The sequence below is a fragment of the Parasteatoda tepidariorum genome, chromosome 3, assembly GCF_982258835.1.
Source record: "Parasteatoda tepidariorum strain Cologne lab strain chromosome 3, Ptep-v5.0, whole genome shotgun sequence".
Classification (NCBI taxonomy): domain Eukaryota; kingdom Metazoa; phylum Arthropoda; class Arachnida; order Araneae; family Theridiidae; genus Parasteatoda; species Parasteatoda tepidariorum.
Genome location: NC_141757.1, coordinates 32,839,984 through 32,865,374, shown reverse-complemented (window position 1 = coordinate 32,865,374; position 25,391 = coordinate 32,839,984). Strand labels below are relative to the sequence as shown.

Genomic DNA, 25,391 nt, shown 5'->3' with positions numbered 1-25,391 from the left:
TGTTGTTGTATTGTTGACGTGAAGTGTTTACATAGTTATCGATCTAACTAATCATAATGGTATTATCGATATCAACTGCAATATTGGCAGTATGTCGGTATTGCAGATAAAGTTCGATAAACAAATTTGTAAATTAAAATCCATATTAATAAAAATGTAAAAAAAATATGCAAGAAAATTTTAGCATATATTTTGAAAAGAGGGGAGGAGTGGGGGAAGGAGGGCCCAAAAACGGCTATGCCTAGGGCCTACGAAAGGTATAATCCGGCTCTGAGTGTATACCCTCTAACATTTGAGATTTTTGCAAATTAATCTCTCCAGCAATTTTCAGAATCTTTTAATCTTTTTTAAAAATAAAGATAAATAAATAAAATTATAAAACTTTTATCAAAACTTGAGAATATGACCATTTATCTATCTGACTTTTTATGTATCTGATTAAATTCTTTTTATGTATTGCTGGGCAATTTTATTACTAATTTTGTTTTAAATATTGATGCATTACTTTTCCTAACAAAAAGAATTTTTTAAACTATAGAAATTCCATGTTGTTGGAGGGTATGTAAGTAATCAAGTATCTGAAAACAATATGTTGGTTGTGTAGTCAGGTTTTTTTTTATATTTGATTTCATTGAAAAAACTCAAGGGTTTCATCAAGTGTCCAATTCTCTTCTTTTGCCAGCATTTCACACTAAGCTTACAATAACTTTTTTTTCAACAAAATTTTCACTTGATCAGTATATGTAGAGAAAGGGAGCAAAATTTACAGTTTTTTAACTAATGTTACAAAACATAGGCTCAATTTTGAACTAAACTATGGTGTTTAGCAACAAGTGAACAAAAAAAAAATTAAAAGAAAATAATTTATTTGATATTATGTACATAATTTTGTTAGGAACATAAAATATGTCATTGTAAAACACAAATTTTGCTTCGAAGTTTTGATTTGGATGCTTGGCTGCTTCCTCTTCTAGACCAGGCACTTTTTTTAGATACAGGTCTCTCCTCATAATCTGCATCTAAAAACTAAAAGAAAATTTATTAAATCATTTTAAAATGTACTTTCGGTATTTAGATTTAAAAGGCAAGTCCCTTTTCTATTAGTTACATGAAGGACTCAAAGTTGTCCTTAAAAAGAAGAAAGTTTCCCTAAATATCCTTAATTATTAAGCATTTCAATAAATGTCCTGAAATTTTTGTGATTTTTCAAATTTTCATTTAAGTTAACAGGAAGAATAAATATTTATCTAAAAAACAATTGAAGAAATTTCAAATTCAAAAATTATGCTATATGCCATGAAACAAAGTAACTTACAAAAAAAACGACAAAGTCTTCATTGCGCGTCAAGTACAATATTAATCTAATTTCAGTGTTAGAGATAATTACCCTTGATTTGATGGCATAAAAGCATTCGATGTGGGAGAAAAATATAAAAAACTCCTCTCTTTCTACTCCCCTTTATCACTAAATCATACTCCACTGTTTTTCACAAGATAATCCTCATATTTTGCTACAACTTAACCATTTTATATATTTAGACTATTTTCTCCAATTGTACAAATTTCTCCCATTCAAGAAGCAGTATCCTTAAATTGCCCTTAAGTTTGGAGGCAATTTCGTCCTTAATTTTAACAGACCTGGGAGGAGTGCACAATATATTGTCAGTTGAATAAGAAAGAATTCTTGCATTTATTATTTAAAAGGTAAAGGATATAACATATACAGAATGCCCTGTTAATGTTTCTACAAACTTCTAAGGAAGGTAGGACACGTCAGAAGGATTTAAAATTGTATGGTAAAATATAATCAGAAATGTCATCATACATGTCTAGGAGTGCTGATGTATGACGAATGAACTTTCGTGTGCCTTTGAACAAAAATTTATTTTTTTTAAATCTAAAATATCTCAATTCCATTTAATTGTATGTTTTCTATTAATTATTGTCAAAAATTGCATTAAAATAGGATCATAAATAACTGTTTTATCGCAATTAAATTATTTGGATTGAAGCTTGCCAAATCCTTAAATGGTTTTGGAAGAGCCAGGTACATTGCATTAGAATGGATTCTGGACCACTAAGACACAATTAGTGAAAGTGCAGTCCAATGACTGGATGGCATTGTTGATTTAATGAGATCATTTTACATCGTTAATTCTGTTTTAAATAATAATAAATTAGCAGGTTATAAATATTGTAAAGATAAAGACTAAAGCCTGATTATAGTTTGAAAAGTCTTCTAGAAAAAAATGATAAAATCTAAACAGTGCAACAAAATATTTCCAGTAAAGATCACTACTTACTTCTTCTTCCTGAAAACGAGAGTTTTTATTTGGCATATCTTTATATTTTTTTAATTCTTCCTTTAGTTTTACAATCTCATTTTCTAGTTCCTTTTCTCGAACCTATAAAGAAGTATAAACGTAACTTTTTATTGAGGCATATAATCATAATAAACTTTAAAAAGGAATATTTTTTATATTGATAATATTCTGTAAAATGTATGAAACTTTTTCTATATTGCAGCTTTATTTAGCAGATATATAGCATGCCTTATGTCCTATAATCACTTTTAAATGACAACAATTATAATCATCAAAGCATAGTTAAATAACAAAATAAATGTAGGTAATAAAATCATTTACAATGGCCCTCAATTGTAAAATTTGGTGTTGAATCTTATAAATGAATCAATAAAAGAAAATCATTGAGTTGTTCCGTATGAAGTGACATTTTTATTATAGTTGAAGTAAAGAATTCTTAAGCGAAAAAGGAGAATCATAATAAAATAATTAGGTAGTTCATGGAAAATGCAATAAAATATAAAATGTTTTCTGTGGAATCTAGTATGATAATTCTTTTTCTTATTAAAACAAAAATGTCTTAATAACATGGAAAATGAGAAGGGAATTCTAATTCACATCTGTCAGTTGGAAATTCTAAGAAGTAGCATTCTATCAAAATTATTTATATAATTTAGGAAATTTTTTTTCTCTGAATTGGTTTTAGTCACGACCATGCTACAACTTACTTTTATAAATAAAATAATAAATTACTTATTGATGTAACTGAACAATTATTACACAGTTTACCTTGATGTAGACTTATACCCATCGATAATTAGTTAGACAATATAAATGTTTAAAAAAAGTATCTTATCAGTTAAACAAATTATTAAGCATGCTATTTGAAATTAATATCTTTTTGAAAAATGAATAAGTTTGGGTATACAAATTTGGAAAAAGTTGCATCAAGTATCAGAAACCACAGCAATGTAAACGAGTCATAAAATATATGTAAAGTCTACCCTTAAAGTAATACCATTGATTCCAACCAACACTATTTAATTAAGTGGGTTATTCGAGTAAAAGGGGTGTGCATTAATCATTTTAAATGCTTAATTTATGCAAAATTTTACTTTTTAATGATATCCAATGCATAGTATAGTGTTTTGATTTATAAATAAACCCAATTTTGTAATCAATAAACAATTAAAATTTAGATTGTCTGTATTAGTATTATGAAATATTAATGTTATTTAATAAAAATAAATTTAGGCTAATGAAAAAAACAATACAGATACTATGATATTATCTTGTTCCTTTCGAAAAATTCTGTACTTGAAGACAATTTGTATACCCTTTTATTTTGTCAATTTATCAAAATTCGATTTGCTGTTTCTTTTTTTATTATAGCTTTAATGACTTGCGTATTCCTTTCGAATACTTTAAGATTTTTTTTTTTCATCCTCAAGACTTTAGAAATTTTAAACTAATTTGCTATTTCAGTTCGGGATTTTAAAAATTTATTTCTTCCAAAACTTCTATTTTCTCTCTCAATTATTTCAAACCGTTCCTTTTTACGCTCATTTTGTATTCACAGGAGTAAGCTATGATTATTGTACTTTAGAGAAAGACACACTGTATATTAGTTTGTTAGGTTTTTGAGACTTGTTCTTATCAAAGCTAATAGCACACCAGGAGGGGACCATAAGTTTTCAATGTGAAACAAATCACTCTGTACCTTTTCACATTCTAAATGATGTGTAAGTGAAGTAAGTAAAGAGGGATAAAACACCCTTTATTCATTCCAATGTATAATTGCCAGTAAGAGCTATACTCCTAACACCTGTTAAGAGCACCAAATGATCAGGAAGTCCCTATTTCATACCTGTCAAGTCTCCTGTTTTTTAACGAAGACTCCTATATTTTAAGACTATCTCCGATTTATCCGTATATTCTCAAATTTCTCCATATTTTTTGAAGAAATTTAAAATGAAAAATTTGGAGATAAATTATCTACTGACGGCAAAAATGCTTCTTATGGATTCTTATTATTCCAACAGATGGTGCTATTGCCAGTACTGCAGTATATTGAGTGTTAATAGTTCAAGTAATGATAAACAATGATTTAAAAAGATCTTCTTTAGGTTAAGATTTATTTACATGTTTTTTACTTCGCTAAATGTAAGTGCTTATTTTATTTCTAATTTTGAATTTCTCTTTTTGACTTACATGATTATCCATAATTTATCAAAAATTTATTCATAGCCTAAAAAATGTTGCTAGTAAAATCTCCATTATTTTATTTCTTCAATGTTAGCAGGTATGCTATTTAAGTGAACACCTATTGTATTCTTATCTTCTTAACTGAAAAACAGAAATTCCATTTTAGCTGGTGAAACATTTCTTAAAAATAAGCAGATTTTTTCATTTCAGTACTATTTCTTTATGCAATTAAGGAAGGACTAGAAACAACAAATATCCATTCAAACTAGGAAATTTAACATTAGTTTCGTATAAAATTATTTGGTGTCATTAATTTGATTCGTATGAGCAGGTTATTCGATTATCTGATCTGCGATTAAGTGGGGACCACTGTATACAATTTAATTTAATATTATGTGGGAAGTCATGTAATTTGCGTTTAAAAAATAAACAAATATGTATTTTTATTTATTTTAGTCTAAAATTACAAAAAAAAAAAAAAAATTCTTTTTAGCCATATTGTGAAAATGAAAGTCTTTATGATAATTATTAGTATTTAAAGAGGGGAAAATGGTACATGATCATTTGAATTTCTCGACAATTTTTTTAAAAGAGTTATACATTTTTTAGCAAACTGAATACATCAAATGAAACAATGTATAAAGAATGAACTTTTGAATAGTTAGTTTAATTTGATAAGTAGTTTGATTCTTAAATAAAATTACAAGTTCATAATTGTTATCTGAAACCATTTTAATAAACTTACATTATGAACAGAGTTGTTATTCCTGTTGACATCTTTCTGAAACTGAGACAGTCCATTGTTTTTGTTTTCATCGGAAATTATTCTATTTGGGTGAGATGAAACAGGCCTAGAAATAATTTGTCGATTTTATTATTAATATTACAGAAATGGATAATTAGAGAGAAGATTTGATTAATTAAATAATGTTAAAAATCATACAAATATATTTGCATACAATCAGACTGATAGAATATTCATTAACAAATGGAATATTTAACAAATATTATACTTTAACAAATATTATCTATTGGTATTATTGTGGAGTTTTTTGTTATCCAAGCAACAATAAAAAATAGTTATAACAAATAGATTGTAAATACATTAAAAAGCAATTTTAAGATGTGGAAATGAATCAAGGATAAGTTTTCTAATTGTTCATTTAATATTTTAAGAAATTGTTTATTATAAATACCTGGTATACAAAAATCGAGCCTTAACCTGCACAACCCCCACGCTGACCCACAGCAGGTTGCTGCTGGAATACTTTACTTTCATACAAAAAGCACTAACAAAATATGTATAATTGTTTTTTTTCTTAAACTAATCAGTTTAATAGTATTATATAATAAATTGTGATTTCTTTTCTTTTGATATATTTTCTAGATAAAATTTTTGAATCATGTAAAAAAAAAAAATTTTAAAATTACATTTATTTATATTTTGATTGGTAATATATAAGAAATACATAAAATTAGCATGATACAAGAAATAAAAAAAAACTCATCCTTATACCAAAACAGTGCACCACAAGTGAACAATTCTTTTACTAAACAGGTTTTACTGAAGAAATGTAAACTATGCTTCATTTCGATTAGGAAACCAGAATATTTATTCTGCAAAATATTCATAATTAGCTACAATGTTTGCTAACAAAAAGTGATGCAAAGTGAGAAAAATTATTTAACAATGTTTTTAAAATAATCAAATGCAGCAACAATGTGGCCCATTCTCAGTAGGAATGGTGCAGCAAAGAATATTATTTAATAATTTCTCAAGTCAGTGCCATTTATTGCAAACAACTAATTTAAGTTGGTGAGGATAAACCTCATTTTCTAAATGAACCACAGTAAACCATACATTTCTATCTCTGTTCAAGTTGCTTTTATTGATTTTTAAAATCAGCGGTCATTTCCTCGACACCCAGTTTGATAGAGTTAAGAGGATGCTATATTCAAAGAGAAAACAAACCCTTCATGGCAAGTTCTCTTCCACCCACCCAAGTAATTTAAAATATAGAAAAACTGATTTTAGGTAAACCATGAAATTTCAAATACAGAAAAACTGTTTTCAAATTCCCTTTTTTCAAAATTTTAAATTCTTAAAAACCAATGGGGGTTAAACTGAATTTTCCATGAAAAGTTTCTCCTGCGGTATGAAATCCAATTAAAATATGGAAAGCTAACTTAGAATCGTTGTTAAATCACACAAAAAAACATTAACATATAGAACCAGTGATGATGGCCTATTTTGTTTTAATGATAAATTTAATTATTCTAATATTTTTTGATGCATAATATTGTTATAATATAAATAAATATATGTAAGAAGTATAGAAGTTGATTATCAAATGTCCCTTTCTAAGACTGAAAGAAAATATATAAGCTTAGAAATTAAACTTACTGCACAGTGATGCTTTCTGAATGTTGAGAGTGGGATTTGGGTCCCTGCTTTGTCTCCCCAACTGCATGCCTATGAGACTCTTAAATAGAAGGGAGAAAAAAAACTAAAATTAGCAATATGCTTTGTCAAGACATACAAATGGATGGTAACTAATGCTTCTGTTCTGTTGTTTTACCTTATCAACCCAAAGCCGCAGTGGCTATCTGATTTATGGTGTTTTCTAATTTCTTGGGGCAACAATGAGTCAGGGAGTATTTAGTGATGGAAAGTTAGTTTGAAAAGATTGAACATGCATTACTTTTAAACAATCAGTAGTTTAAATTTTTAAAAAATGCCATGATTAATAAAAAAAATTCATGCAAAAATTTCTTCAAAGCAATAAGTATTAAGCGTGTAAGAATTTAGTATTTTAAATATATTTGTGATGTGAATATTAAAGAAAATTGATAATGTAACATTCTTTTTTTTTATATAACTGACATTTGGCAGATGACCAAATTTTGAGTTTATGCCTACAAATGTTCAACTAACTCAATAGTCTTATAATTTTGAACAAATAAAAAAAAACAAGCTCCTAGATCAAGTATTAGGAGAAATTTACCTTCGTGGAGGACTTTTTGATGGATCTGCATTTGCGATACATGTAGAGGAAAACCACAAAAACGTCTCATGATTAGTTTGATTTCAAGGGGTGATTCCTATGATTCATTTACGACTGAGTATATTTTACTTCAGCACTGTGGTCACAGCGTGTTGGATGTGGAATTTGTACCGATCAGCAATCGCTGGCATTCAAACCTGTATGAGCCCTCTATCCCCTTAGCCACCACAGCTCATGTACCATTGTTTGGTCAATCTCATTTTCTAACTTCAATGCAAATTTATTTACTTTTTATTACATCCTATCACCACTGATAAAGCATTCACCAACACTGGCGTGTTCCCCTCTCTGACTACTTGGAATCAACTTCTGTCACTCTCTGGTTCATCATTGCAACAGAAAATTAGAATGTATGAACTAACCATAACTATTTTCTTTAATGCGGCACATTATTCCATTTTTTCATCTTTCAGCTTATGTTCAGTGACTTTATAACATGCTTAGTCATCTCTAAAATATATTTTGTTTTGCATGCAATGGAAATGAATAAAACACTTTTAAAAAATAATAAAAATTGAAGTACTTGCAGCATCCCCAGTATTTGCAGTTGTGAAGTTCTTTGAGATTGTATTTGTCTGAACAGCATTGGCTAACTCCATTTTGAGCCACTCTGGAATCTGTTCAAGGAAGAAGGAATAAATGAAAAATAATATTTTAAGCAAAGAGTATACTTGGTTTGATTTATTTATGACCTTCATTTAGGCATAATCTATAAAGTTCTTAAGCAAAATGTACCATGGGCAAAAATAAAAGTGAACACATTTATAATTTTTGATGCAATAATCGAATTTTTACATACTAATACTCAATTTTAAAAGTAAAAGAAAAGCTCAAGGGTCTTAACATGTATGTGCTCATAAATCAGTGCCAACTATATTTTAAGTTACAAAACCAGAAACAAAAACGTTCTTTATTTGATTTTTTTTGTTGTAGACGGATTTGGATTCTTAATCTTAAAAATCGTTGGGGTAGCAACAAACTGGATAAAATTTTCCCAATAGTTTAGAAAGTTATAAGTTTGGTTTCTTAAATAATAATTTCACTTTTTGCACATTACATTATCTTAAAGAAGTCACAATTTAAAGATTTTATTAATCGAGAACTATTTGACAGATTCCTTTCAAATTTTAGGATTTAAAATTACTCAAATTTATGTACAAAACTTATTTATCTTTCAATTCAAAATTTTTCAAAGGTAGTTAAATTATAGGGTGTGGCAAAATAACTCAGGCAAACAATTTTTAATATTACTTTATTAAAAATAAATAAATTTACAAAATATAGCAAATAATGATAAGAAAAGACTTCTACCAACAAAAAGTGTAATTGGTTTCAAAGGGACCACTTTTTACTGATTCACAAACACTTATTGAATTTTTCAGTAATGGGCCACAAGACCTTTAATCCTTCCCATTCCTGCTGAAGCGATTGATTTAAAGTGTCCAAACTTTTGTGTACAGAGCAAACGAATGATTTCACATTTTTATTTTCCTTGCTTAACTACAAAATAGCTTGACATTGTAAAAAAACCAACACATCAAAAACAAATATAATTTAACTTCAATTCCATGATGCTAGTTTTTAGGCAGTAATTTAAAACTAAATATATCTGACTTAAGTAGATTTAATACATACCTTAAAAAGTCGCATATGTTTTGATAAAAAAAAAAAACTACTTTTCGTGATAATGCCACTCTGCCAAACAATTGTTTTAATTTTAAAAGAAAATTATTTTTCAAATACTAAAACTACGTTAATGAAAATTTTAAAAGATAGTTATAAAAATTTTATAATCTAATGCTTGATAGTAAACAATACATTTTTGAAGAAACCATTTCTTACCAGCCCCAAGCTATCTTCTTCAGATAAAGATGGCAGTAATTTAAAACTAAATATATCTGACTTAGGTAGATTTAATACATACATTAAAAATCCGCATATGTTTTGATAAAAAAAAAAAATTACACTTCATGATAATGCCACTCTGCCAAACAATTATTTTAATTTTAAAAGAAAATTATTTTTCAAATACTAAAACTACGTTAATGAAAATTTTAAAAGAGAGTTATAAAAATTTTATAATCTAATGCTTGAAAAGTAAACAATATATTTTTGAAGAAAAATTTCTTACCGGCCCCAAGCTATCTTCTTCAGATAGAGATGGTTTTGATTCAGATGGTACCAAAGGTGCTGCATTCATAGCTTTAGAGGGTGCAGAATTTGTTCTTTTGTTAGAACGAGGTAGGGGAGCGGTTGTATCAACAACAAGATACACCTGCATTCCACAGCAATACACATTGGCTAAGCTCACCACTTCTCCCCTCCCTATCTGCGCAGGAGAAGCATACAATCTAAAATACAATAAAAAATATAACATTTTAAAAGAAATGAAAATAGATTCAGTATGGGAACCATATTTCACAAAGAGCTCAGGAAATGATAAACAGGCATACAATCTAAAATACAATAAAATATGAATTTAAAAAAAAAAGAAAGAAAATAGGTTTAGTATAGGAACCATATTTCCAAGCTCAGGAAATGATGAAACAATCTGAAATACAATATCTAAAATACAATAAAAATATAAAATTTTAAAAGAAATGAAAATAGATTCAGTATAGGAACCATATTTCACAAAGAGCTCAGGAAATGATAAACAGGCATACAATCTAAAATACAATAAAATATGAATTAAAAGAAAATAGGTTCAGTATAGGAACCATATTTCCAAGCTCAGGAAATGATGAAACAATCTGAAATACACTAAACATATAAAAAAAATTTAAAAAAAAGGAGAATGGGTTCAGTATAGGAACCATATTTCACAAAGAGCTCAGGAAATGATGAACAGGCTTACAATGTTAAATACAATAAAATGTTTAAAAAAATGAAAATAAGTTCACAGTACAGGAACTATATTTACAAAGAGCTCAGGAAAACGAACACTAAATCCGATCGCTTATTAAATCTGAATTCACACTTGTAACAAAAAAATCTAAACATAAAAAACAACAAACGTAACTTGCTTTATCGAAAAATTAAAACAAATTTATCTTAGGTTGATTGTTTCGTTTTACAAAATTTTGTTTCATTGGATTCTCATCTTAGCTCATTCCTTAATTTTGTTCCCTTTTTCTGAAGATTGCACTAGCAGTTCAATAAAATTTGAAAAACAATAAGTCTTTTTCGGAATTACGCCAAAACCTATTTCACAATAATTACGTCCCAAAAGGCGTTTAATAATGTTGGATGATTAGTAGAGCATTTTTAAATGGTTTTTATTATTTCTCATATTGATAAATTATTTCCTTCATTAAAAACTGCTCACTAAAAGAGCACATTATACATTATAACTGTTGTAATCACAACATTTGTTCAGGTGTCGAGTAACTCGTTTGGGGGGGGGGACAGGAAGTAAGAGCTTAATGATATTAATTATTTATTTACAACAATATTTACAGATATCATAATTGCACAGGCTCATTTGCTCGCACCTCTACGCTCTCTTACATTTGCAAAAACAAAACAGACACAACAGTTGCAGCGCTGGGCCACCTGCCGGACGTTAAGGGGAAAATTTAATATAACTACGTTAAAAATTTATCAAACAAAATCATTTTTTCAGTTAAATTCAAAATCTAAATAAATGCAGAATCATTATAAGTGGGTTCTTTTCTGTTTGTTTACATTGTATGTGCTGTTTAAGTTGAGTTCAATGACACTGAAACTGATTGTAGTTCATGTTCTATTAAACTTAATATGATTGCTTGACATTTAGAAATATTTAATCTGAATGACTTTTAATTTATTGTAACCATTACTGAAAAATATTTTAAGTTTTAATTAATTTTATTTTTAATTCTTTGAAAAAATTGTTTTAGGCGCTAGTTTTATTGTTAATGAAACTTGCTTTTAGATTACATCATAGATCTTGTTTTTAAATTACAGCAATGATTAAGCTAGAATATAAGAAAATTATATTAAGTGGCAGAAAACTCAACAACAAAAAGAAAATTCAGGTATGATTATTATTCAACATTTAAATTTATATTGTATCATTAAATTTATATCTAACATAATACTAAGTTAAGTTAATAACATTAAAATATACATGCTGTAGTAATACTGTTTACAATTTAGTGTCATGCAAATTTTTGACTTCAAAAATACAGAAAAAAAAATTATAAATATTCTAAAAAATACAAAAAAGAAGTAGAGGTGTAATTTTATTCTGAAAATTCAAAGTCATAAATACAATTTATATTCTTGTTTAATAAAATGGATTAAAGTGCCTGCTTTAAGCTTAAAACAATTAAAATCAGAAAAAAATTTAATACTTTAAAAGATATGTATAAGCTTTTGACTATCTAAATGCCGAAAGCCATTAAAAAAAAAAAGTAAAATTAAAAGTAATGAAAATTATCATGAATCTTGTTATACTCACGCCAAAATTTCTTTTGGATTCAAAACAAAGTCTTTTCTTCCAATGCAAGAATCAGCCAAACCATCATCTGAGTGAATAGATTACATATGTAAAACAATGCAAATACTCAAAAGATATTATTATGTAATGTTTATAATTAGTATTACTATTCAAAAAATAGTTTTGTCTTAAATGCTTTTAATACACATCTTTAAAATTTTTGGAAAATTGAAGAAAAAGAAAAATGCACATTAAAAAATTGAAAATCCAACTAGCTGTATAAAAGAAAGATAAAAAAATTTGACCATGAACAACTCTCAAGCAAAAAATATTGAAAGGAGAAAAAGTTCAGCTCTTTGAATACGTAACTAATGCAGGGAACTACTCGGTGTGGTACACTATACCAGAAAAACAATTACAGGGTGAGTAACATACTCAGATTTAGCAGCACGTCATTTCAACTAAGATCCAGCCCATGCGCATAAGAAGCAAAGACAATCAGGCGATACGCCATCTGTGAACCGGTTGTTGAATAAATCTACATGCATGGTTTGGTACGCTACTTCCCGCTAACCGCCATTTTATTCTTTCTTTCTTTGTCAAAATGTGTTAGCAGATTTAATCAACATGGATGATATAAATGCATTCTCAAAGAAATATTTTAATTAATAGTACAGTATTGTTTACCAATAGTATAAAAATACAGAATAAACCAACAATAAATAAAAAAAGAACTTTTTTCTCCTTCTCAACCCCAGTAGCGGTTGGGAGGAGAGGAGGGTGCAAACCGTTTCAAGAACTTCTGCTGTTGAGCCACTAAATGTTGTTTTTTCCCTTTATACGTGAAGACCACGCCTAACCAGAGGATACTAGTTTACATTATGTTTATGGAAGCAAAACTTCTTCACCTATGTATATTCTTTATCTCTAGAGCTACACTAATGAGTTCTTGGCAAAGGTCTGCAATTCATCTTTAGGCAATAATACATATTGGTTCACAAGCTTGACCTCATATTTGCTAATTAATCTGCTATTATGTACAATGTATATTATAAAAGAAAGGAACATTCTGATCTAGTTGTCGAACATAACTTAATAACTTACAGTTGAAATTGATATGTGTGTTCTAAGAATTTTCATAGAAATACAGAATTTTTTTTTAAAAATTTAATTACTACTTTGTTTTAAGCTAAAAATATTAAAATAACATTGTTTAATGATATAAAACAAACTAAATGATAATTTATATTAAAAAAATTATTCCTTATAATTTCTATTAAAATATTAACCCTCATAATTTCTATTAAAATATTAAATTATAGTTTCACAGAAAAAGTTCTTTCATAAGCTTTGATTAACTATACATTGAATGAAATGACTAACAAGTAATTGAAACATGCTTAGCGAATCATTTGAAGAAATAAATATGACTTCATGTTAAACAATATTGATAATTGATAATACTAAAGTAACTTTCAAAGTAAATCATAAATTTCTTTGAGCTTTTCCAGTAATATTTTCAAATTCTGTGACAATGTCATGTTTTCCCTACTTCCAGAAAAAAGTGATGGAGGAAAAAAATTCATATTGTCTTTGAAATAGCAGTCAAAAGTTGTTTTTGGGTGATGGTTAGTTCATGCGCAAAATGTGACAATTATCAGGCTCTACTTGACATATATCAGGCTCTATATCACCCCCTCAAGTTGCTATCAAGTTTTTTTTTTCTTCACAAAACTAATACTTTTAACTAATTTTATTACCTCTATTTTACTGCAAAGAGTACATGTATCACGAGCATATTAAATAATTATCATAAAAATGGGTGATATACATTTTATAACTGTCATTGAACAGCCAACCCAATTTTTGGGTTTACGACTACTAATGTTGCCTTGAAATTTTGAACCAAATCCAGAAAACAAGGGAACTCCTGGATCAAGTATTGGGAGAAATTTGCTCTGGTGGAGGACTTTTTAATGGAACTAACCCGCTTTTACGTTACATGGAGAGGAAAACTATGAGAACCTCCCACTGTTAGCCCAACAGCAAGGGGACTTTAACCCATGATCTGTCTACCACTGAGGATATATTACGTCAACACTGTCATTGGTGCCAGTCGGGTGCGGAATTCGTTTCAACCAGCCATCACTGGGATTTGAGCCTGTTTCACCTCACTGGAAGGCGAATGCTATATCCCCTGAGCCACCATGGCTCTGCTGATATACATTACCATTTTGTGGGTATACTTCCTCCTTTTGTAAAATAAAAAGAAAAATTTGTGAAATCTAAGCAGATGCTGCAGTCACTTTTCTAGCCTTGTTGAACTTTGATCAAGCATGACAATAAATATTTTTTTATTACATAAGCATTTCTTCAGAAAAATACAGGCTATAAAATTAAAGTATCACTTTTGATGACAAGATCATGAAATATCAAATAAAAAATAAAACTATGTTGCTGCAACACCCCCTTCGAGATAATAACCAATATTTTTTTCTCTATTAAGTAATTACCACTACCTTTTGACAGTTATTAAAAATCGATCTGAAAAACTTTGGCTTATTCGCCCCTACCCCTAATAGTCACTCAATAAAAACCTTCTTGGAACATATATTTATACTCTTTTTAATGAAAAATAAAACTCTAAGTTCTCTCTCTAGGAAATAAAATTCTAATATCTCCCTTTCTCTATAAAGTAACTACCACTAATTTTGGCAGTTATTAAAAGTTCTTGGAACATAAATTTATATTTTTTTTTAATGAAAAATAATACTCTAATTTCTCTCTCTATATAAAATAAAACTCTAACATCTCTCTCTAATCTAACTCTAATATTTCTCCCTATATATAAAGTAACTACCATTAACTTTTGGCAGTTAATAAAAGTTTACAGCCCCTTACAGTCACTCAACAATCCTTGCTGGAACATATATTTATAATCTTTTTAATTGCTTACCATCACCATGAGATGAGAAGACAGATTTACTGCTGGAAATGGAAGATGAAGGTGACCTAGAGCTGGGAGCATCTGGTGTTTTGACTTGTATTATGGGAGAGTCTGGTCCAATTCTTTCAATTTCTGTCATAAGAGGACTATTGCTCACCCCTTCAATAAATATTAAAAAAACAAGTTTTGATATCACCTACTGAAAGATATGATGCTAAATTAAATATTGAGTCATGAATTCTCACAATATAGTTGGCAATGAAAGATGATATGTAACTCTCAGATAAGATCATGTTATAAATAACTCTCAGATAACTGCTTGAGTAAATAGAATTTTTTTGTTGTTTTTTGTTTAGATTTAGATTATTAATTGGTGCAAGTCGTGGTGATTCAGAGAGCGTTTGTCAACAAATGAGGTGAACTGGGTTCGAATCCCAGCAATGGCTGATCAATACAATAATCTGCAATCGGCTCATACCAAACATAGTGCTGTTGTAAAATACCCTCAGTGGTAGAGGGATCATGGGTAACAGTCCCTTTGCCATTAGACTAACCTTGGGAGGTTCTCGCGGTCTTCCTCTCCAGGTAACGTAAATGTGGGTTAGTTCCATCAAAAAGTCCTCCATGAAGGCAAATTTCAACCAATACTTCATTCACTTGTTCCCCAGTTTTCTGGATTGGGTTTAAGATTACAAGGCTATGGAGAAGAACATTAGTAGCAGTAAACTCAAAATTTGGGTCGGCTGTTCAACGACGGTTATAAAATAAAATTAATTGGTGCAAAAAAGCACGGTGAACAATCAGATATCCATTTAATCATTTATTGTAATTTTTGGAAAAATGTTTTATTGAGTTTTAATATTTTGTTTGCTTCACTTTGTCTCCTCAAATCTTTAAATGAACCTTGAAATATGGAAAGTCCTTTAAAAACAACTTTCTTAAAATAGAAGAGGTTTTATAATAAAATTTATATGCAACTAAAAGGTTATTATTTGAAAAGTCAAGTGATTATTAAATTATGAAATTATATCAAAACATAAAACTCGATTGCACCAAAATGACATTAAGGCTGTTAGAAGTCTAAAAAGATAGATGCCAGACCACTTCAAAAATCATGGCTAGCACCCAATGTTATAGTAAAGTTTAATGCAAAAGCAGAGAGCTGCTGCATTGTTTTCCATTCTACAACATGCTTGTTTTTGAAAATTGATCCTGGTTCTAAGAAATTTTGCTTTTTTGTAAATCCCTTAATGCAATCATGAACTGATGCTGGCATAATTTTATAAATTAATCATAAATTTGAAGTTTTATACAAATTTGCTGCCCAGCATACAAACTATATTTTTAGTAATACTAATATTTTAATCCAGTTTCTTTTGCTATGTTATTCTTTAAAAAAAATTGCCATGACAAATTCGAGAATGTTAGTCCTTATCTGGATAATTCTGGAAAGGCTTCTCAAAAAATTACTGTTAAACCTTGGTCCATGATTCTCGCATATTTGGTCTTTTTGTATGTATTGTATTGCTGTAAAGGTCCAAATTACAAATTCTGTACTTATAATGTTGATAATACGTTTAGATTGTATCTGAAACTAGCAGATACCCACATCTATCATTCAGAAATTTCACTGACACTTTAAAAAATATTGAAGTTATTTTGCAAAGAAAAATACTAAATCTCGTTGCTAATGATGCAGAAAAATGAGGATTTGTCACAGTTTGGGAAAACATCTTAAACTTGTGGTACTGTGAATGGTTGCAGGAGATATACTGATAAAAATGATAGTGATAAAGATGGTGAAACAAACTATAACCTTCTGCATTCATAAGAATAGCAATCTGTTACAAATTTTGAAAATTCATAGTTTGCAATGAGAAAAACTAGTGTGCTCAAATCAAAAATTCCAAATATTTAAGATAAATAAATGTGTTTATTCCTCTTTGTTTTGCAATGTAAATATTTTCCGATGAAGTACATATCTTTTTATAATAAAAATTATTTTTTAAATTATAAATTTCAAATCCATTACTTTTCCTAAATGTTTAAGTCACCAGTGGACTTTTTATCTTGACCTGCATTCGTCACCTCTCCATATCTATTGTTTGCAATGAATGGTCCCATAAGAAACAATTGATCAAGGTTCTAGTATAATTTATATCCAATTATTTAGAAAAGAAGTGAATTAATTTTTCTTGTAATTTTTCTTAGCAGATGTTCTGGTTAGATAGCCATTTTAATGCATAACCCTCAGTATTTAGTTCCCAAGCATGCTTGGAATTTTATCAACCCACACAAGGGATTAAAAGCTGAGTCAACTTTGCCTGGTTTAAAAATAGAGCCCTGGATTTGCGGCTGAGAAACGAAAAACTGTTTTAAGATAACTAAAATGACAAGCAATGCAATGGAAAAATTTGAACTATTTTATGTAAAATTTTCAAACTTAATTTGAGATATTTTTAAGTTGAAACATTTTATGATGTTTAACGATAAGTAAGGAAGGTCTGAATTAATTAACTTTACTTACATCAAAGTTTTTAGAATTATTTTGAGATAATTCATCAGATTATCTTAAATAAATTCTAAAACTTTTTACATATCACTCAAAAAATTTCATATGAATTTTTTCCCCGAATGAAATATTTCATGATGTACTTAAAATTAAAGGGAAAAATTAATTTGGGGAGGAAAAACAAAACAAATGTATTTGAAGAAAAAAATGAAATGTTAATTTTACAAAAATATTCTTTTTCATTCAAATTCTCAATGCCATTCATTACTATAAAAGAACACACAAAATATTACTACAAAAAAAATTGAAGCACATTACCAACTTTGATAATTTCAGAAACGGATGTTTCACTCATTTCTGACATGAACTCAGAATCTGTACTTTGTCTTCTTCTTGAAGTACTCTTGGCTGTTTTTGATGCTTTTTGATTTGAACCCTTGTGATTGGGCGTCACTTCGTTGGATGAATAAGGAGACAGTATCTGTCGACTTCCCCAGAAATACACAGCATTCTCCGATGTACCGGCGATTGTAAAGGTGTCTCCACATTCCACCATCTGACATAAAAATGGAAGTCATCATACAAATTTCAAAACATTGGAAGAATAATAGATCAAAGTTTAAAAATCTATTTATTAAAATTTTCAAATTCTGCAGATAAAATAAACCTCATTTAACAGAATACCAGGTTTAACGAGGAAATTTATAATTGATAGTTGGTCTAATATTAAAAAATATAGTTAAAAAATATGTCTTTATAAGAATAATTTAAATTTAACATAACTATTAATGGTATTAATAATTTTTTATAATACAGTAAAGCATGATTTATACATCTTTCAGATTACTTATATAAATTGATGAGTAAATGAAAGGAATTATAACTTATAATTAAACAAATTAATAGAAATCCCACGTAAAATAATAATTTTGATAACTAAATAGCAGTCTTATTTTGACAATAAATATTATTTTGAGAAAAAAAGCAATAGAGGTAGTAAAAACTTACGTTTTTATAAAAATACATACATGCAGCAGCGATGCCATGTTGCTCTGCTTTGTAAAAAAATAAATATTGAGAGTAGTTTTTTTTACTCACTACAAATCAAGAATTTAAAGTATCTTATGAAATGCAATTTTATAAAAAGCAGTTGACAGCCCTGAAGCAGTGTTTCCTTGTGTAATAAAAACTAAACTAAACTCAGTGGCGTGACAGCCCATAGAGGGCCAAGGTCAACTGTGCCCATCTCAGTTTTCTTGACCATGGGCTCTGGGATGCAGAAGCAGATGTTCCTGTTAGGTGGTCAGCCGAACGGGGAACCCTGAATGTTTAGTTCCCAAGCATGCTTGGTACTCATTTATCGACCCATTGGAGGGATGAAAGGTTGAGTCAACCTTGCCCGGTCCGAGGATCAAACCCAGGACCTGTGGCACAGGAGTCCGAAGCGCTACCACTCACCCACCAGGCGTCTTCACTGTGTAATAATAATATTAAATTACATTTAATATTTTTATAAAGTTCTGAAAAATTATTTTATTAAAGTTGTCAGAAAAAAATATCATGCTGTTGGTAAAAATTCTATTCTGTTTAAAAGTGTTTTGAAACCTCCTTTAGTAAAAATTGTTCAAACATTGTATGTGGATAAGCAATTCAGAACAATAATTTACACCTTACTCTTACAGCAACGAAAGAATAAAATATTGTAGATAGTAAATGTAGCTGAAGAAGTCATTGAAATAACAGAAGATGCTGATGCATGTGAATCATTTAATAAATTCGACCTTTTGTCGTTTTAAAAATATGAGCGAGCCATAGATACCGTAACAGTCCGATCAGACATGGACTTCACAATGGCTGGTGAGGAATGATTTCGTGTGTTTCCCCTTCCAAGTTGACCATTCTTGTTGAAGCCGAAGGTGATTATTTTGCCTGGCTCCACCAAAACAGCTGTGTGCATCGCAGCCATAGAGACAGATATTGCTTTCTGACGCAGCCAGCTAAGTTTCACAGGAATATTATGTTTCTCAACATTACACTGCAATAAAAAAAACATGAAGTAACATATAAGAATGTTCAGAAATATCACTTTTATTTATGCACTATTTCCATATCAGATAACAAGATGCATGCACCATAAAATGAATGATATGAAACCTCATAGTTTACGCTTGCAACCCTCCTAATAAAAAATATTCTGAAAATACAGTGTACTCAAAGCTGAAGGGATGCTAAAAAAATTTCGAGATAGCGAGTTTTCGAGATAGCAAGTTCAGAACTAAATATGTTTTAAAAAGTAAAAAAATATATTCTAAAATATTACTCTAAAATGTAGAGTCATGAAACCTAAGAATAACTACTATTAAATATTTATGTAATGATGAGTTGAATATATGTCTAAATACATCAATGATAACTTTATTTTTAAAGGTAAGACAAAAATTATTATGCTTTAAATAGAAAAGAATTAGTTTACAACAAACTTTGTGATTTTTCCTAAAAAATTCAATTTCTATTTCGAAAAAAGTTCGACATAAAAAGGTTTTGAGAAGAAAATCTTCGACATAGGAATTCAAATTAACATTAGGTGGATACGGAAAAAATTTTCTTTTTGGCGTAACAAAGTTTACGAGATATTGAAGTTTGAGATATCGAAAGTGTACCGTAAATAAATTCTTGTATGTCAAAATTGATATGCAAAAAGAATTATAGATTTAATATTAAATCATATACAGTTGCTAGACACATTAGCATCATATTATACTTTATTTTATAACCGTCGTTGAACAGCCGACTCAATTTCATGGGTTTACGACTACTTACGTTCAACTCCGTAGCCTTGTAATTTTGAACCAATCCAGAAGACAAGGAAACTCCTGGATCAGTACCCCCAGAGGTATTGATTTGTTGTGGGAACATGGAGGACTTTGAGACTCGACAGATTTAACGTTCATCAGTCACCATTTACTACACGGGGAGTCTTCGGCCAGCGAGGATCGAACCCACTACCTCTTGGATATGGGCCCAGCGCCCTACCGACCAGGCTATCCCGGCCCCCATCATATTATATTAAGTATTTTAGTAGCATATTATATTGACAACAATATAATATGCTACTAAAATTAGTTCACATTGAGATCCTTAAAAATAGACTCGCACTTAGATGATACCTCTAACGAGAAAATTAATTGCAAACATTTTTAATAATATTCACGTTATTATATTTTAGATTGTTATAACAAATGATCTTGTGTAACTTATTTGTCAGTGTGGTAGATTAAACCTAAATTTAAAACTTCATTTCAATAAGAATGTAAATTGTTTTCACAAGATACCTTTGCAATCATTTGAATGAGGAACCCCCTCTGTTCATTCATTCCAAGTTTGTTGAAATCATTCATTCCACATGCAAGGAGGGTCCCTCTCTCTGTAATAAACATGGTGCCATCATGTCCACAAAATGACTTCACCACTTTCGCATCATGAGGGAATATAATTTCAACAGGAGCACAACTAACATAAAGAATTACACTCTTATAAATGGTTAAAATTTGAAGGGCTTAAATAACAACAATATCCCTATGATATAAAAACTTATTGAAAAACATTTTAAACATAACAAAGAATTTTTATTATCACAAATTAGTTTTTTTTTAAATCATTTTTTCCAAACCAAAACTACAATGTAAGAATATGATAATAATTTATACCAGTCCTCTTCAGAGCCTGTACCAAGTCGTCCACCCGAACCGCACCCCCAGGAATAGGCATCACCTTCTCGGCCGACCACCACAACGTGATTTGGACCACAACTGACATCAGACACATCGATACTTGAATGAAAAGGTAAAAAGGCAAGATTCAGAGGTAGTTGTGATACAAAGCAAAAAAAAAGCTGAAAAGTTTATGTTAAAAAAATCGAAATCAATTTATATACCATACATGTTCCATATTTAACATAATTATATGAACTGGTATTTATGATTATCTACTAATGAAGAATATCACACTTTTATAGTAACTAATGAAAGAAAAAATTTATTTCCTATAAGAATCACAATGTTGGATTTTAAAATCACGTGAATATAAATCGCGATATTGGATTTTAAAAACGCGAAAATGAAAATCGCGATATTGAAATTTAAATTGTGTAAGTACGAATCACGTTGCATAATTTTTATACCGCGTGAATACGAATCGCAAAGCGCAGTTTTTAAATCATGTATAAATACGAAAATCGATGTTAGATATTTCAACCTCGTTAATTCAAATCGCGATATTGTTTAAAACTCATGTGAATACGAATCGCGGTTTTGGGTTTTAAAAACACGCAAATATAAATCACGATATTGGATTTTTAAATCGCACGAATAGGGGAATCGCGATGTGCGATTTTTCAAATTGCATGAATATGAATCGTAACGTGTAACTTTTAAATTAGGTAAATACAAAAATTGATGTTTATGAATTAAAATCGCGTTGATAAGAGTCGAGATTTTAGCGAATTCCGACGAGGTTCCACATATTCAAAATGGCCGAAATCCGCCAAATGAAAAGAATCGCATGTATGTAAACGTTTCGTTAACAGGATTTAGAAAAAGTTTCAAAGTTAGATAGATTATAAGTCTTTGATTCGCGAAAGGCTGCGAACCAATGATCTTGAGATACGTGGAATTCTGCGATATTTGTACTGCATGTGCAATAACATGTCCTTCTTCTAGTATTTAGACACAGAAGAATGATATGAAAACAATCACCCCTGAAGATTGATTGATCAAGTAAAAACCATGTAGTGATAAAAGTGAGAAAATGAAAACAGAATTATATTAATAGGTTACAGTTAAAAATACCAACCCAATCACAAAAATCAATCAATTCCCATTAAAAAAAAAGTCTGCAAAAAATTCAAAAAAAATGTGAGATAACATTTTATCACATACGAAAAAATCCATAAATTATTTTATATAAAGAATCAAACTTTGAAGTGAAATCTCCACAATCTGTTATGAAAACAAATATAAATAAAATAGAAGTGGAGATGGATGGCTGACCATGCAAAGCTGAGCTAAAATTCATCGCAAGACTTCTGGGTTACTATTTCTGACTGATTTCAAAGCCTAAGCTTGAAAAAAACGCACCATGAAATATTATTATACTTGTAATGTTTTCATACACGCTCTTTCAAGCTAACTTTCAGCAAAACAAACAACAAATGAATTCGGAAGACTCTGCAAGCGTGCTATGATGCTATCCAAAAAATTAAAAAGGGTGCTATTTTACACAAATATAGCCAAATATGTGATAACATTCAAAACATGGCTAACCTTTCACTTTATTTATGTGTGATATAGCTTTGTTAATTTTGTTTTAGCTTCACGACCTGTTAGAATTCTAATGAATGGTAAAATTATGCACAAATTTAAACACAAATCACAATAATAAAACTTCCTAGAATATCATGACTGTTCACGCATCACCTCGTAAGCATAACTTAAGTGATGGTATGCACCGGAAGTTTTTTAAATTTCTTCCGATTTTAGGAAGTTTGTTGTTGTTTACATTCAATCAACCATCTATATAAATGTAAATAATTTTTATTTGTTTATTGAAAGCTAAAACAGTTATTTTGAGTTTTAATAAACATCTCAATCCATTCACTAGAGAGATACCTGAGTAATTTCTCAATGATTTTAGGTTTGACACACATGTTCCAGTCTCCATGTCCCAAGCAACCCTGGGATCCATTCCCACAAGTCATCAGGATTCCATTGTCACTGGAGAACACGCTGAAGCCTTCTCCAGCACACACTCTAGAAGACAACAAAAATTCTTCTCAACATCATCAAAATATAGATTTACACTAACTTAAAAATGCAGAAGTCTTTTGATTAGATCACTTTCCTTAAAAAAAAATATATTATTATATTAAAGACAAATATTAAAAGGTTACTTTTTAAAACTTGTGTTTTAAGAATTTCACTTAATTCCTACAAAGTAAATGGTTGGTTCAGTAAATAATCTAAAATAAAAATAAAGGAATTTTCTTGCCTAATGCATCATCTGGTATGTGGTATTGCAATCCTTTAAATGTATAACAACTCAAAATAAAAAATAGTTAATATTTTGTGTAAAAAATCGGAGCAATAATTTGTAAATTTGATGCATACTTTTTTAATCTATTTGTATTGCCATTCAAGTTCTGCTTTTCATAATACTTGACTGTATATTAATACAAAAGTTACTTAACAATTATAGTTTATATTTATTCATCCAATATTATATTTCACAAAAAACGTTGCAAAGAATTTAATTTGGTCAGCAAAGATCACCACAGTGATGACAATTTTTAAAGAATTTGAGCTGTTGCTTAAAAGCATTATAATGCAACTACTATTTTTACAATACAAAACAGAGTGGTGAACCTGAGGAGAACCTGGTTCAAATCCCAGTAATGACTGGTCAAAATGAATTCCGCACCTGGCTCTCACTGATTACAATGCTGACTTTAAATATCCTCAGTGTTAGATGGATCATGGGTTACAGTTCCCTTACCGTCAAGCTAATCATGGGAGGCTTTCATGATTTTCCTCTCCATGCAACGCAAATGAGGGTTAGGCATAACAAAAAGTCCTCCTCAAAGGCGAATTTCTCCCAATACTTGATCCAGGAGTTCCCTGGTCTTCTGAATTGGATTCAAAATTACAAGGCTACGGCGTTTAACATTAGTGGTGGTAAACTCAAAAAATTGGGTTGGCTGTACAATGGCAGTTATAAAATAAAATAGAATACAAAACAGAAATTACAATGTAACCAACAAAAAAAAAACATTTTCTATCAATGTTTTTTCTTTTCATACACTTTCATTTTAAAGCATCAATATATATATATATATATATATATATATATATATATATATATATATATATATATATATATATATATATATATATATATATATATATATATATGAAAGGGTAGCAGTCATGGTGAGTGTTGTTAGGCCACGCAGATAGCAGTTGGAAGGCAAAAAAAATTTTATTAGCTTCACATAGTATATTTAAGACATTTTCTAGCAAAGGCGAAGCTCAAATTCACACTCCAAAACTGTGTGCTTAAGTTTTTATCTTAGGAAAAGTAGCAAGGGAATTTCCCTCTATTTTGTTATATTGGAGGGGAAAAGGGAAGTCCCAAGGATTACTATTGGTTTAAGAACTAGCTCGAGTGATTCCCACGTAGTTTAAAAGGGAAGAATGTTTTTATTTAAATTTATGCATAGTTGGGCCAAAAATAGATTTAGAAACAGGATGTAGCTTTTAAAAGTGTGAGAAAGTATTTCGATTTGAATAATTAATTAGTAATAAAGTAGGAGTTGTTTTATAGCAAAGAAACTAACATAATAAGATTAATAGAAGCTTTTTATGTTACAAATATATATATATATATATATATATATATATATATATATATATACACACGTTCAAAATGAAGATAAAACAAAGAAAAATTATAGACATGTGAGGAAAAAAAAGGGGGGGGAAATAATAAGTAAAAAAATAACAAACAACAGTTTAAAAAAAAAAAGAAAAAAAAAGGATGAAATTTTATTTAAAAAAACCGGAAAAAAGATATAATCTTTTCATTAGCCCACACGATAATATCGCAAAAAAGAGTGCTTTCTGATATTGAATCAATAAAGCTAAAGCAAAATATATTAATACAATAGTGTGAGGAGCACTCAAAAAATTTTTTTACAAGAATTACAACAAATAAAATAGAACACAAAAAGTAAAAATAACATGTAAAAACAGAAAATAAAATAAAAGAAAAAACAGTATAAAACATAAACTATAAAACAAGTAGCGAAATCAGATGTACATACATGGACGGGAAATTTTTCAAGAATGATTTCAAAATGTTTTCGCAACATGATTGCCAGATT

The 25,391-nt window shown here is 29.3% G+C and overlaps 1 protein-coding gene across 6 annotated transcripts in view; it reads right to left on the bottom strand.

Annotated features, from left to right (window-relative positions):
* Nucleotides 1-849: 849 nt before the first annotated feature.
* The window catches only part of LOC107442573 (serine/threonine-protein kinase Nek8), a 51,886-nt gene continuing 27,344 nt past the window's right edge, over nt 850-25,391 (bottom strand). For 3 of the 6 annotated variants that reach the window (XM_071177734.2, XM_043052620.3, XM_087159024.1), the window contains 13 exons: nt 23,122-23,262; nt 21,163-21,285; nt 20,788-20,965; nt 19,275-19,490; nt 17,774-18,011; nt 14,953-15,102; nt 12,018-12,084; nt 9,705-9,924; nt 8,097-8,190; nt 6,913-6,991; nt 5,254-5,359; nt 2,304-2,405; nt 850-1,026 (listed from right to left, as the gene is read on the bottom strand). In XM_071177734.2, the coding sequence (XP_071033835.2) occupies nt 910-1,026; nt 2,304-2,405; nt 5,254-5,359; nt 6,913-6,991; nt 8,097-8,190; nt 9,705-9,924; nt 12,018-12,084; nt 14,953-15,102; nt 17,774-18,011; nt 19,275-19,490; nt 20,788-20,965; nt 21,163-21,285; nt 23,122-23,262 (1,831 nt within the window). In that variant the 3' untranslated portion in view covers nt 850-909. The remainder of the gene's footprint in view (nt 1,027-2,303; nt 2,406-5,253; nt 5,360-6,912; nt 6,992-8,096; nt 8,191-9,704; nt 9,925-12,017; nt 12,085-14,952; nt 15,103-17,773; nt 18,012-19,274; nt 19,491-20,787; nt 20,966-21,162; nt 21,286-23,121; nt 23,263-25,391) is intronic. The other 3 variants (XR_011636179.2, XM_071177742.2, XM_087159025.1) reach the window with 3 other exon arrangements.